Source organism: Elaeis guineensis, chromosome 1 (assembly GCF_000442705.2).
Source record: "Elaeis guineensis isolate ETL-2024a chromosome 1, EG11, whole genome shotgun sequence".
Taxonomy (NCBI): domain Eukaryota; kingdom Viridiplantae; phylum Streptophyta; class Magnoliopsida; order Arecales; family Arecaceae; genus Elaeis; species Elaeis guineensis.
In genome coordinates, this window is record NC_025993.2 from 112,334,418 (window position 1) to 112,349,784 (window position 15,367).

The 15,367-nt window shown below is 32.5% G+C and overlaps 1 protein-coding gene across 1 annotated transcript; it reads right to left on the minus strand.

Moving 5' to 3' along the window:
- Positions 1-1,458: 1,458 nt before the first annotated feature.
- LOC105038702 (protein STICHEL-like) lies at positions 1,459-13,400 on the minus strand. Its single transcript, XM_073260021.1, is given in 11 exon segments — positions 1,459-2,023; positions 2,096-2,165; positions 3,053-3,836; positions 5,156-5,728; positions 6,775-6,849; positions 6,852-6,993; positions 7,584-8,416; positions 8,419-9,379; positions 9,382-9,455; positions 9,458-9,641; positions 13,067-13,400. Coding segments are annotated over 10 exon segments (3,726 nt in total). The 5' UTR covers positions 9,570-9,641; positions 13,067-13,400; the 3' UTR covers positions 1,459-1,921.
- Between the last annotated feature and the right edge of the window lie 1,967 nt (positions 13,401-15,367).

Here is a 15,367-nt window from a genome sequence, read left to right on the forward strand (position 1 = left end):
TTATTCTGCTTCCAATTGGATTGTACATTCTGGAGCAATGAGGCATATAGTGAGAGCTCAGTTAGATTTGTTATTTTCTATCTAAGTTTTACTTGGAAGCATGAATTTTAACTCCTCCCAACAAACGGAGGAATGGAAGTCCCTCATTCAAGCAAAATTTTAACTATCTTTCTATGTTCAAGGGTTTATTCTTTTATGAGTAAATATCATAAAAAATTGATCAATTTTTCTATTGACTAACTTACCCATCTTCTCATACTTTTCAACATGGATAGTTACCTTCCTATGAATAGTATTTATCTATGAAATGAAAAAAAATCTTACCTATCTAAAAGATAGCTAAATCATTTTCCATCAACTGAAAAAATAACTTTTCTAATTTATTCCTAATATACCCTAAGCTTATAATAATAATAATAATATTATTATTATTATTATTATTATATAATATATCATAATAATAATATTTATATAATATATATTATCATTATTATAATATAATATAAAATATTATATTATAATACTATAATAAATTAATATAATATACTATATTATTATAATATAATAAGACAATATAATAATATAATATGCTTTACATAGTAATATATCTAATATAATATATTATATTATACTACATTATTATATATAATAATATAATATATTATTATATATAATATTATATTATATTATATTATGTCAATATAAGATATTAACATACTATAATATAATATACTATAATAATATAATAATATATAATATTATATTATATTATTATATATAATAATATTATATAATACTATAATAATAATATAATAATATATTATATTATATATATAATATATATTGATATAATATAATATATTATACTATATTATTATATATAACAATAATAGATAATATATATTATATTATATTAATATAAAATATTAATATAATATAAATTATAATATATTATAATATAATATAATATATCATTTTATACAATTATATGTAATAATATTTATATAATAAAAGGTATTATTGAAAATATAGATAGATCTTAATAACTGATAATAGATTCTCAAGCTATTTTTTAATATATAAAAAAATATGAATAAATTATTTTTCTGTCTAAATATTGTCTGAAAAATATTTATTCGAAAAAATATAAATTTTAGATAAATTTTTTATCCTCAAAAAAATAGCCCTAAGAAGTGATGGACTTGAAAGGAATTTATGTATCAGTATTTTCCAGACCATGACATGCACATTTATTTTCTCTGAATGGTTGCAGCTTGCTGGAGAATGCTACTTTAACTTAAGAGTGGCACAATTTGTGCTACAGTATATAAACAAAAAAAGCAACGCATATTGCTTTGGTAGATCCACATTAATGTTAAAGAAGGCCATCATTTATTCATTTTAACCCTGAGCAAGAGCTCTGTTCTTCCATTTTCCATTTAAGGGAGAGAATGCATCTTAATTGGTGATTCATGCCATGATGCAAACACCATCATAGCACATGGTAATTTAAGAATGCATCTTAATTGGTGATTCATGCCATGATGCAAACACCATCATAGCACATGGTAATTTAAGACCAAGAAGGTACAAAAAAAAAAAAAAAGTACAAAGCGATTCATTAATGTTAAATACTACCCCATCTGTCTCCAGCTTGAAGAGTAAATGTATTCTGCTCGGAATAACCAACTTGATCAGCCACCCATACAAAACAAACGTATTGGTAAGGAATTCAACTTGGTTTTCCATCCTTTTTATTGCATTCCCCATTGAAAATGACTCAAGCTAGCAAAATCTGAAGAGATGAGAGACTCATCCAATTACCTTCTATAGGTGAAGAATGAATGGCTCTATGACAATATACAGGTTAAGGTGCAAGAAGAATGCACTTCAGAGGCTTTATATTTCTGATTTTGTTTAATCATTTCCTGAATCTGCTTTCAGTCGATGTCGACTTCGCACGCTGCCTAAACAATGAAAAGCAACAAGTTTTTTGTGACCGTACAGGAGTTGCTTGTTTCACCTGACAATAAAAATAATCTGTCATTTTGGGTGTTTAAACCCCTTGAAGAAAAATCTAAATGAGAATTGTTACCTTTCCTCCATGAGGTTTGTGAGTTTTCCAACAAAAGAGCCCGTTACAACCAGATCCTGATTCATACCCCCTGCAATATGGCGATAATTAGTATAGCCAACTGAAAAATGAAAATGACACAATAGTATCAACATAGATTGAATCAAGGTATTATAAAATCTATTGTTGGGTTCCTAATCACAAAGCAACAAAATTCAAATTCTTTGAATGTTGAGACTCAAAAAGAAAAAGAAAAGGAACGAATCAAAACCAAAATTTGCAATATTTTGCCTTATTAGACAAATGTTTAACACTTGGCCAACTCAAAAAATAAAATAAAATAAAATCTAGCCTGAGAACGTGATTTGTAGATATAGGATACAACATCTCCAAAATAAAATTTGAGAAGATCTCCAATTCTACACCATTATCAGTATCGTTGTAAGTTATTGATAAATAACCCCATGCTGTGATGAATATAACAGACATCTACTCAAGAAAACATTGGAAAGATATCGGCCTTAACAACATTAAGTACTCTATAGTATTTGCCGTTTTAGTTCATCCATCTTTAGTCGCACTATAAAACTATGTCAAACCAAAGTAACAACCAGCCAACACTGCACCAATTAGCTGATTAATTGTTCTATGATGTATTACCATTTTCCACCATAGAAGATTTAAACCGTAGATACAAATTTAAGATGAGAACCTGAATAACAAACATGAGTATATCAACAGCAGAAAATAATAACGATCATTCTTGCTGTACAAGAAAAGATGGAAAAACATATTGTATGACATGTTTACAACAATTTCTGCAGAATGTAATATACATTTTATTTAGATCATTAAGATTCAGTTCTAGATTGTACAAAACAAATTTTAAAGAATAAAAAAATAGAAAAGTGCAGATAAAGAGAATTTGATAAATTCACTTGTCTGCTTCAAAATCTATTGAAAGAAATTATGACTCACAGGTTCTCCTGGTCAAACTTGGTATTGCAGTCATTAGTGTGTAACAAACTAGGAGAAATGACATAGTGATTGACGCTCCCAACAAATTGTTCCTCGTGGTGCCCTTGAGTATAGCTGATTTTTAAAGTTCTTATCCCATGATTCAATTCATCCTCCCATTGTTTTAATGACATATCCTGTGCAGCTGAAGACTGATTTTGGTTCTGACAACCGACACCATTTTGTGGCAGAATTTGGTTCTTTTCAGGTTTTGGAAGACTAACAATTCCAAGTGTACAATTTTGTGCAGCTTGAAGCCATGCATTCTCCAACCTTTGCTCATCAGTAGGTGCTGTGTGGGTCCTTTGCACTAAAACCTCCTGGCCTTTCTCTTTGGTGTTGCTGCTAGCTCCATTATTTCCTTCCGAAGAAAACATGGGAAAAATTGCCACTTGCAAGTCTTTGTCTGCCACCTGAAAGCTATTCTCTTGTGTTCTCTGCAGCCTTCCTCCAGAATGATCCAAACTTTTCCTAGCCATGTTGGGGTTCCCTATGAGTCCATCTTTATCAGAAGATTCATTTAAAATAACCGATTCTACCTTCCTTTCCTTATCCAAGTTTCTGATTTTTTCTGTCTTGTTGCTGATTGGAGAGTTTGACATGAAAGTTTCAGTCACAAGACCTAATCTGACCTCTACATTCCGTCTCAGCACAATCTCCATTGAGTTTGTAATACTTCTCAAGAATCTCTCAGCTCTGGATTTTATATTTTCATCCTCGAATGCTATGAAAGCAATCAAAATGCCTGCAAGGCAGTAGCACATTATCTTACATGCAAGCAATTTCATCACAATATGAATGACCGACTAGCACTTCACCTTTTGTAGATACAAAAAATATTAGCTTAGAAAAGGGTATGTAAAAGTAATATAAAGAAACAGCTTTGAATAAAATAACCACTACAAATGGAAACCAGAAAATATGGGTTGATAAACTAGTGTTTTATGCAAAACACAATGACAAAATTGTTATAATCCTGCAGACATGGTGCATGAGGTCAAGGATGGACATTGAAGGGCTGGGTGTAGCAGCCCATGAGAAAAATTTAACAGCCAGGCATCAACTATCTCAGAGGTCCTTAAATGTCAGAATTCTCAGGAGCATGCTCTATGAAAATTAATTGCCTTAAACATGTTAAATTCCAAAAATTACATAAATTTATTTTTTATTTCTCAACATTTGTAGAAGTGTTCAAGAGCTATTGATGCTTGAAATCTGCATCTACATATACCTCTACATATGTATAATTTCTCATATATAATAAGCTATGGAACACCGCATGATGATATATAAGGCTAAAGCTTCCATAAATGGAATCATGGCAATATATAAGTCACCAAGGCTTTAACATTTACTTGATTTTAATGCTTTCCCTCAAGAACCTAAACTATACAACAGGCTCATTAGCTGCTGATTGTTTTTGGGGCATTTTAGCTGCTGATTTCAATTGCTGAATGCTACTGCCTCGAGGATCTCCATTAGTGGAACCCTTGCTGAATTGCAGCAAGGTATCAAAAACAAAAGTGCGAAAAGTTTAATAAAATTGAAGCATTTCTATTCTTTATTAGTTCCAAGGAGCACCAATCAGGTGTTGATTTCTAGCTGGTGGCCAAGGTTTCCACATGCCAAAATAACCATTATCTACATACATAGAAGGATTGCAGAGCTGATCAGCATGCTGCATGCCATGGCATGACATCACATGATAAATACAGTATCAGCACCTTGCAGGCACACTGCACTGGCACGATAATAGCTGCATCCCGGTACTTGGCATGCTACAGTGCCTGTGCATACTAGTGCATGCCAAGCATACCAAGCACCAACATGAAACAGCATGTCAGGGATGACCTTTATATGCACCTGGGCAGCACCAGGCCAGAATGCCACTGGCACAAATAATTCAATCCTTGTTTATAGGACCGCAAAAAAGTGCACAGACATGTAATAAATGCTCAAGAGAAGTAGATGAGTAGTCAAGCAGAAAAAGGTTCCCTATGTCGGTCTAGAGCATGTCAATCAACTATCTTGTCAGAAGTAGCCTGGGATAAAATTATGGCTTACCTCCATGTTCAGTGATTGATACTAGCCTTCCATGAACTCCAAGTAACTCTTTCAATGTCTTCGAATGACATCTTTGGATGCACCTTCTCCAAATCTCAGCCAACTTGTCAGGGCTTACACACTTTACAACTCTTTTTTCTGAGGCATCATTTGTCTGAGTATAATCCAGGAAGCTTCTGTCAACAAATCTATTATATGCAGGCAACACATCGCAGATTAAGTTCTCATTCATGGTCATTCTATATGATGATGATGAACCATGAAGGCTCGAATTACCATTGGTCAATCTTGTAATCAAACCTAAATTTGATTCCTGGAGCATAAGTGAAGAACAAGAGTTGTTCTTGCAAAGTGAGGAGTCTTTGACCAGGTCAGATGCATTATCATTAAATTTTTTAGCGTTGTGTTTGCTGATGCTGCTTGATCTATTCATTTCTAAATTATGGCCAGAGCCAAGCTGTAGAAGAGCAGCAGTGAACCATGTTGAGCGCTCACTTGAATGTCTTAACTGCTTTTCAGCATCTGAAAGAATCTTTAGTGCTTGTTGCAATCTCTCTAATTCAGCTTCAGTTACTGAAGAACAATCCGGGGGCAAAGGAATATAAGAATCAGATCTTTGAGTCAATCTGAGTTAATCGCAGAACAACATACACCAAATTATACAGTTTATATAGACAAAAATTAACACATGCTGATATAGTTGATGTGACATTTTAAATTCAGCAAATAGTACTGCTGTATAGAAATATGAAAGGGACAAGACCAAAACATTGAGGGCCTGTTTGGATATTCGTACAGTATTGGGATGAAAATCCTGCAGGAAGTGGGCCTGTTGGCCCATCTAAATCACATCTTTTAAGAGCCTGCCCAAATCCCAGCTTTTGGGCTGCAGGAAAAAAAAGGACCCATGAAGTTTATCTTGTTTCCTTCCCGTAAGATTTGGGCTGGGAGGTGTTTAATTGATAGAACCATGCTTGAATGGGAAGCCCAATCCACAAATCTTGCAGGATTTTAAGCCTAATGCTGTAGAAATATCCAAACAGGCCCTTAGAGATGAAAATAGCAAGAGGTTTGCATCTGCTTACTGACAATGGAATATGTCTCACTTGTTGATCACAGGAAATGACAGAAGAGAAACCGAAGAGTTATGTCAAATCAGTACAATTGATGATGATAATGAAGTTTTTAAAAAGTTGCAACATATGTAAAGATATAGGATGCCACAGTAGACTGATATTAATACAGTCAAATGCTGACAATATACTGGAAACAACAAGTATTAATCAGGTAACAGGAATTTTGCTGAGTTTACGATGAATATAACACCACCTTCAGGACTCGTTTCAAACCAAAATGATACTCTTCTCCAAAAGCCCCATATGGATTTACATGCACATGACCCATCATTTTGACAACCCACATTTATGAAATGACTCTGCTCCATGTTTGAATGGCAAAGGCCTAACTTGAAATTAGCATACTGATGGAGCAGTTTGCATCAAGAATAGAGGGTACCACACACTATGCATATAAATATCAAACTCGCTATGCATTCAGTTTACTAAAAGGTGCTGTTTTAGGTGAAATGAAAGAGTATTAGTTGAACTTTATATACTCACAACTTCGCCTGCCAAGGGTTGTACCACCACATTGTAAGTTGGCCAACTGATAAGTTCCAGCAATAATGTCCATATGAGCCCAGCTAATTGAGACATCAGGGCCATTGGATCGACACCAGAATCCATCAGCTCTCTGGACCTTTTGACAGTTTCTGCAGTTTTTGATGACATGGCTATCTCCAAAAGATCAAGTAATTTCTCATCTGAGACAACCCCAACCTGGAAGTTTACACAATAAGTTGCTTCTGCTATAAAAGAAGTCAATCCTGCTACACAATCCAAGATAAAGGAAAGTCCAAGCCAATATTTAACAATCTTTAGTTTCACTAAAAAAAATCATAATGCCTGTTTGATCATGACAGTTTGCTATTATTGACAGCATTGATGAAATCAAAACCCAAAATCTGATAATTCTAACAAAAGAGATTTAAAACTTCATCATAAAACAAATACAGAAATTCATAAATGCTAAATAAATATTTCCTGTAAAAGGTAAAAAGATTAATCCAGTTTACAGATTATTGACTCCAGAAAATCCAAAGCTAACCAAATGCTCAGAAATCTCCTAACAATATCACATGGTATGATTAGACTTATGGAGTGAATCCATGTTTTGTTACCATTAATACCTTCCCAGATAATGATCAACTTCACCCACATTCAATAAATCAGGTCAGTATCAGTTTGTCAAAACTAACATCAGAAGCTTATAAATGCATCAGAGTTTAAGTTCACTTGAATCTTGAAACAAAGATAAAACACAAGTACAACATAATGTAAATAACAGAGATATTCAGAAGAAAACTCACTAGATCATTAACAAGAGAAGTGGTGATTTTTCTTCCTAGCAAACTCAGTTGATCTAGCATTGTTTCTGCATCCCGAAGTGAACCATCCGAGTTTAATGCAATCAAATCTAGAGCATCCAATTCAATATCAAGGTTTTCTGCAGCAGAAAGCTTTCTCAACCGGAAGATTATATCAGCATCTTTAACCTTCGAAAAAATGTACCTCTGACACCGTGATACAATAGTGCGGGGCAAGTTTTCTGGCTTGATAGTTATGAATATGAAGACAACACGAGGTGGTGGTTCCTCAAGGAATTTCGTACAGGCAGACCACATTTTGGAAGATAACATGTGGCATTCATCAATGACAAAGACTTTGTATCGTGAAAATGTTTTGGCCATGGCCAAATTTTTTACCAATAACCTAATTCTGTCTATAACCTTCCTATTGGTGGCATCCACTTCTCTCAAATTTGTTCCACTTCCACCAGAAAAACTGGTGCACTCACTACAGCAGCCACATGGCTTGTTTTCTTCAGTAGATAGGCAGTTCAAGGCTGCAGCAAATATTCTTGCAACCGATGTTTTTCCTGTCCCACGTGGGCCTTGAAACAGATAAGCAGGGGCTATTCTTCCCCTAAATATGGCACTAGTAAGTGACTGAACTACAATATTTTGGCCGATTACTTCATCAAAAGACCTTGGCTGGTACTTGTGGCCCAAACTTCTTTGCTCCGTGATGTCCAGCTCTGCCACTTCAGTTTGGCCTAATTCCACTCCCTCATGGCTTTTGCAGCTAGACCATCTCCTTCCATCCAACCGGCTCAATGCCTCCAAATCAAGCTCTCCATAGCGGTGGACAATTCATCACTAGCTGTGTCTAATGATGAACCACCCCCATCACAACTAGTCATTTGTGGCAAACCCTGGGAAGATTTCAAAAGGTATTTTTGCTTGTGGGAACTAGACGATCTCTTCTTATTATACAATGTCTGACTCCCACAAAGAATAATACTACCCTTTCGCCTCATAGTATCAGAAAGTGATGGAGAATAAAAACCTCCACAGCCTCTGCCTTTATCTCTCTTTGGCCAATAGCAAGGAATGCCACATCTTTGGTGCCTTGGTAAGTCTGGTTGGTCCAATTCATCCCCATCATAAGAAGCAGCACTTCCATCCCATGACCCAACAGTACTTGGGTTTCGAGCTCCATAATATCTGCAGTAAGAGCTAGTTGAGGCAGGAGTATAAGATTGAGATGAACCTTCCCTTCTAGCACTTCTTTGGATTTTGGATGAAAGTGACCAATTCCCACATCCAGATCCAGAGAACAAAGGGGAGTCGGTGAGAGACAGGTAGCCAGTTTTCTGTGTTAGCCCATTTGTTAACTGCCTTAAATCCTCAGAACTGCAGTTCTCAGTATCATCAGACTGCTCAACTGAGTCAAGAGTCCCTAACGAGCTGGATGGAAGATCTAGAAGCTTTGAAACTGCTGAATGCTTAATTTCCCCCTTTTCTGAAATGGAACTTTTTCTCAACCGTTTCACAGTTATTCTAACTGGATTCTCTGAATTTGTACCTGCAAAATTATATACGTTTACAGGAGCTTCAAGATAAGTATCACTCTTAGAATCTAAATCATGAGGATTGCTCAAGCTGTCCTTTGGACTCCCTTCAACTGATTCTTTACAGTCATCATCATCCAATCTAATGCCGCCGCCACTAGATTTAATGGAATCATGCCTCCAATTATAAAGGTAGACATGCTTTGTTCCATTTTCCCTTCTTGAAGTTGGTTCTAGTGATGCACCACAATGATTTTGCCTTTTAGGTTCCTTCTGATCCCACTTTCATTGTTCAAATTAGAAGTCACTGGAAATGATTTGGAACTAAAGGGGACCTCCAGGATGAACAAGTTTCAGGGTCACGTAAATACCGTGCCTTTCGAAGGGCAGTAAGTTCTTTCTTCAGGTGAAGTTCACTTGGACCTACATGGATCTCCACCATTTTCTCTCACAAACTAGAACGTGACTTTAGACCACAAATCCAACACATAGTAGCAGTCCAGAACTGGCTAACCTGCATATGACAAACAAGTGATGCTGGATAGATGAACTATGATATTAAATTTAACAAGAGAAAAAGAGGCAAAAACAGTGATCCTTCAGGAGTCGCACATGAAAAGACTGCAAGTAAAAGGCAACTAAAACAAACTTATTAATTTTACAAAAAATGAATGATAAAGGAATTTGTATTCAGATTAAGATTCAGTTATGCTTTCATAGAATTCATGCACAGTTTTAGACCATAAATCCCATATGGATGATATGAGACAAAAAGGAGAAAAAAAGTACAGAGAAAATAAGTTATTTGCATGCATCAAAATGATCAATTGACGACAAAAATAATTAATAGTCCAGATCAAGGTTTTACATCTCAGCAGGATAGGGGATCCTAACCGTCCTGTCCTGATCCTGTGAGAAAACGAGACCAGAATGGGGTCGAAACTCTAAAACCCATCCATGAAGAGAGAAAAGAAGAAAGAGGAAAGAAAGAAAGAAAGATGGAGAAAGGAAAAAAGTAAAAGAAAAGAAGAAGAAAAGAAAGGAAAGAAGGAAGAGAGGAAAGCAAGAATAAAAAAAAGGAAAAAAGGAAAGGAAGGATAAAAAATGAAACAAAAAGAAAATAAAAGAAAGAAAGATAGAAGAAAAAAAAAGAAAGAAATGAAAGAAGAAGAGAGAAAAAGAGGATATCTACCTGGATGTATGACTGGCATAACTGTCGGGACAGGACAGGACGAGGACAATGAGGCATCTCGTTTCATGGAGATACGGAGAACCTCTGTCCCATGGGATTTAAAACCTTGGTCCAGATAAAAGATTTAGTCTAAAACATAAAAGATGTTCTTATCTTGCATAAATTTTGATGCATTAATTCACCGTTGAACTAGTAGTTCCACTTCCAATGAAAAATTGTCCTCAATTTTGGGCATTGTAAGACCTTAAGTTGTAAATGAAAGTCTCCTAGTCCTAGGTATCAAGTATGTATCTCTTGAGAAAATGTAATCCTTACAATTAAGTAAATTAGAAATTACGAAAAGGAGGCTCTCAAATATTTATAAACTTAATACAGTCACTTGGCACTGCCTACAAGATTGATTTTCTAATTTTGTCATCTGAAAACAAGATTTGCCAAAATATCAAACTAAGCTGTCATACAACAATTGCAACTATACAGTGTATGATACTAAGTTTACATGGCAACTTCTAGAATTAAGTCATTAACAACTTCAAATGGCTAGCAAACAAGATCCAAAAAATTGTTGTGATTCTTACTTTTAAAAAATTCATGGGTTTTTTAAGGTGCGGAAGAGTTTAAGATTTCAAAAGAACAAAAATTTCTCACTTTTCAACAAGCAAAATTTCTCATCTGGACTGCCTGAAATTTCCCAATATTTCCTTGAGGCAATAGCAAGAGATCATGTCAAATGACACTTTTAAATCAAAGATACAATATTATTGTTACCAGAAGAACCCAAAAGAAGAATATCAAGGACAAAATAGAAGAGGATCAAGCACACAAAAAAGAGAAGGAAAAAAGCTTGTCATGAGAAAAGAAGATCAACCACACCTCTACAAATGGCACATTTATATAGGAAGATAAATGCATCAAAGGAGGAAAACTACAGGTGGCAAATCAGGTGGCCAGGTCAGGTTCAGGTCATGTCAAACTTGGGTTGGGTATATGCAAAATTTAACCATATGTAGATTAAATGGGTTGGTATGCTGTAAAGTCATACTGAATCCTCTCTAATTTGAGTCAAGTTCAGGTCCATCCTGTTTAAAACATAGTATTCTGTTTACAAAAGAAAAGGCTGCCACAAAAGTAGAGAAAAGCAAGACAACATCAAACATTCATCCTCAATACTCAGAAAATATACATTCTACTAGAATAAAAGAGTAAAAATATCTCCAACTTCTACAGAAAATACAGAAGTGAAACAAATAAATGCAAAATGGTTTTTGAAGGTCAATAATTCGCTCTTAGCTTTCCTAACTCATGAAAAGAATTATGTGAATAATCTTTACAAATATAATGACTCTACCAGATAGCCTTAACAGCCAAGTGAAGAGGATCAAATCGAAAATGGCATCTCCAAGATCATCACCATAAGTCCAAACTCAGCAGCAGTCCACGAACAAGAATTATTGTGATAGACAACTTTCAAATTCAAGTTCCACAACAAACTGATTAGAACAGCAAAAAATTGGATAATAGGCTTTTATGACCTGCTATTTCTTAATCCCTCGATTCAAAACATGAAGAATATGACCAGAGCATCAAATTAAGAAAAAAAGGGTGATCATGATATGCAATCAAAAAAGGTCTTTAAGACGAGCTATTACTTTAAAGGTCAGGAAAAAAAATTAAAAAATATATATGACTATACCCATAACTATCAACTGGAGAAAACAATATTAACCATGGTAACCATCCATATAAAACTGATAGTAATAACATAAATAAAATAATAATAACAGAAAATAGTAATAATAATATGGAATCAGAAATCACAGAGTTCCAAATGCTAAAACAATGGATGATGAAAAGAAGCATAACTATTACAACAGCAGATATAATAGGAAGATAATATTTGTAACAGTAATAATAAGCTGATGATGATAAACTGATACTGGTATGAAATGGGTAAATAAGAAACTAAATGAAGACAAAAGGCAATGTAAAAGAAAAAATTGCCTACACACACCTACAACATGTTTATGAGGTAGACTTATTTGGATTAATGATTTTTTTATTAAAATTGGCTTATAAGGAATCAGACAAGTGGCACTCCAATGAGACATTGGAGGATGAGATGAAACAGAATATCTCATCAGATGATTGAGCATCAGGACGCTGGCACTACATGAACACAGCAAAATCAAGTGCAACTTTCTGGAAACATTGAAAACAATCTTGTGGAAAGCTGATGCTTGAACTAAAACAATTCTCCTGCTTGAGTGAAGGACAAAACTCGTTAGTGTCATTGTGTCAAAGTCCACCTTAAGAAAAACCAAAAGCTGCACGCATGCTGTTTCCATATAAATAAAGAAAAGAAGAGAAAATAGTCATCCAAAACCCAGGATTTTTGGGGCCCCGTAATTCCGCATCAAATTATACCCGCACACAAAAAATCATAAACCTATCAAAATAGCAGCATAGGCGAGATGAAAGGATAAAAGAATTTCTTACCGGTATCACAGCATCCTCAAAACTCCAATGATTAGCACCAGTAACTAAAACGCGCATTACACATTAAGATAAAGAAGATCTCCTATCCTTTAACCCATAAAAAAACAATCTTTTTCCATGATTCAGCATCAAATTCACACATGAATCATCTAAATGGCACATTAAAAGCAGCATTTAACCCTATTAGCTCACCACGAGTTCATTCACCAACCCAATAAGATAAAAAAGCGATCTTGGAGAAAGAAATGTACCTGAATTCCGGATCAGGAGAAGGGAAGCAGCACAGAAACGAGCAGAAAAATGAGGTTTTGATGGGGGAAATGGGAGCCAGCTATCAAAGAATCGGAGAGGAGATCTTGGGATCTTTTGGGATTTAATGCAGCAGAGAGTCCTCTCACAAGAATCTCTAGGGTTTGAGATGGCGCCCCACGGAGTAGCCTCTCTCGGACACACCAAAATCAAAAACTTACCCCAAAAACCCGCCGAGGTTCCCCCGTTCGGCGTTTCTTTCCGCATTTGTTTAGTTCTTCCTTATTTGGCAAAGACGTACGAAGGCCAGCGTGCATAGTGGGCGGGGTAGCAAAATGCAACCGTTACATTCTTGGAATGATCGTAGCCGTCCATCAATCTTGTGTAAGAAAGAAATGTCGAGTTCATTACCTAAGTAATTTAAAAAAAAAAATTATTTATCAAAATAATATATTTTTTAACCTATTTATAAAATTAATATAAATTTATAAAATATCATTTGAAATGCCAATTATAGTGTCCACGTCACCATCCTCCCTATTCTACGTAGACGATCATAAAAAAAAAAAAAAAAATTAAAATCGTCGTTTGGAATAGCATTTTTGAAAACACCGTTTCAAATGACGTTTTCAAAAACGCCGTTTCAAATGATGCCTTTAATTATTTATTTTCAAAAAAATTAAAAAAATAAAAAATATATATTTTAATTTTAATTTTTTAAAAAATAAAAATTTTAATTTTAATTAAAATAAAAAATCATCATTTCAAATTACTATTCCCATTTAAAATTATTTTTTTAAAAAATATTCAAAAAAACATAACTCAAAAAATAAAAAAATAAAAAACACCATAAAAAAAAAAATGAGAAAAAAATAAAAAAAAATAAAAATTATAATTTTAAATTTTAAAAAAATAAAAATTTTAAGTTCAATTCAAATAAAAATCATCATTTCAAATTACAATCTCCATTTCAAATTAATTTTTTTTAAAAAATATCTCAAAAAAATACCTAAAAAAATAAAAAAAATATGATAAAAAAGAGAACAATAAAAAAATAGAAAAAAATAAAAATTATAATTTTAAATTTAAAAAAATAAAAATTTTAATTTTAATTCAAATAAAAAACATCATTTCAAATTACTTTCCACATTTCAAATTAATTTTTTTACAAATTCTAAAAAATATTTAAAAAAATAAAAAAATACCATAAAAATAGAAAAAAATTAAAAAATTTAAAAAAATTAAAATTAAATTTTAAATTATAAAAAATAAAATTTGAATTTGAATTCAAAAAATCACCTTTTCAAATTACTTTCCAAATTTTAAATTATTTTTTTAATAAAATATCCCAAAAAAGAGAAAAAGTATCTCAAAAAAATAATAAATATCATAAAAAAGGAAAAAAATGGGAAAAAATTAAAATTATAATTTTAAATTTTAAAAAAAATAAAAATTTGAATTTGAATTCAAAAAAAATCACCATTTCAAATTACTTTCTCCATTTTAAATTAATTTTTTTAATAAAATATCCCAAATAATAAAAACATACCTCAAAAAAATAAAAAATAAAAACACCATAAAAAATGAGAAAAATAGGAAAAAAATAAAATTTATAATTTTAAATTTTAAAAAAATAAAAATTTTAACTTTAATTCAAATAAAAAATATCATTTCAAATTACTGTCTCCATTTCAATTTTTTTTAAAAAAAATATCCCAAAAAAATACCTCAAAAAATAAAAAATTAAAAAATACCATAAAAAAAGTTAAGAAATGAAAAAAATAGGAAAAAAAATAAAAATTATAATTTAGAATTTAAAAAAAATAAAAATTTTAATTTTAATTCAAATAAAAATCATCATTTTAAATTACTATCCCCATTTCAAATTAATTTTTTAAAAAATATCTTAAAAAAATACCTCAAAAAAATAAAAAAATTAAAAAAATACCAAAAATGAGAAAAAATTGAAAAATTGAGAAAAAAATAAAAATTATAATTTAAAATTAAAAAAAATAAAAATTTTAATTTTAATTCAAATAAAAATTATCTTTTCAAATTACTATCCCCATATCAAATTAATTTTTTTTAAAAAATATCCCAAAAAAAAAAAAAAATATCTCAAAAAATAAAAAAATTAAAAAAATACCATAGAAAATGGTATTTTTGAAAATGTCATTTGAAATGGTATTTTCAAAAATACCATTTCCATGGCATTTTAGCTGGTTAAGATCCCAAAAAAAAAGAGAAAAAAGTAGAACTAGAACTCACCTTGGCAGCGAGCTCCGACATTCCCTTCGATGTCT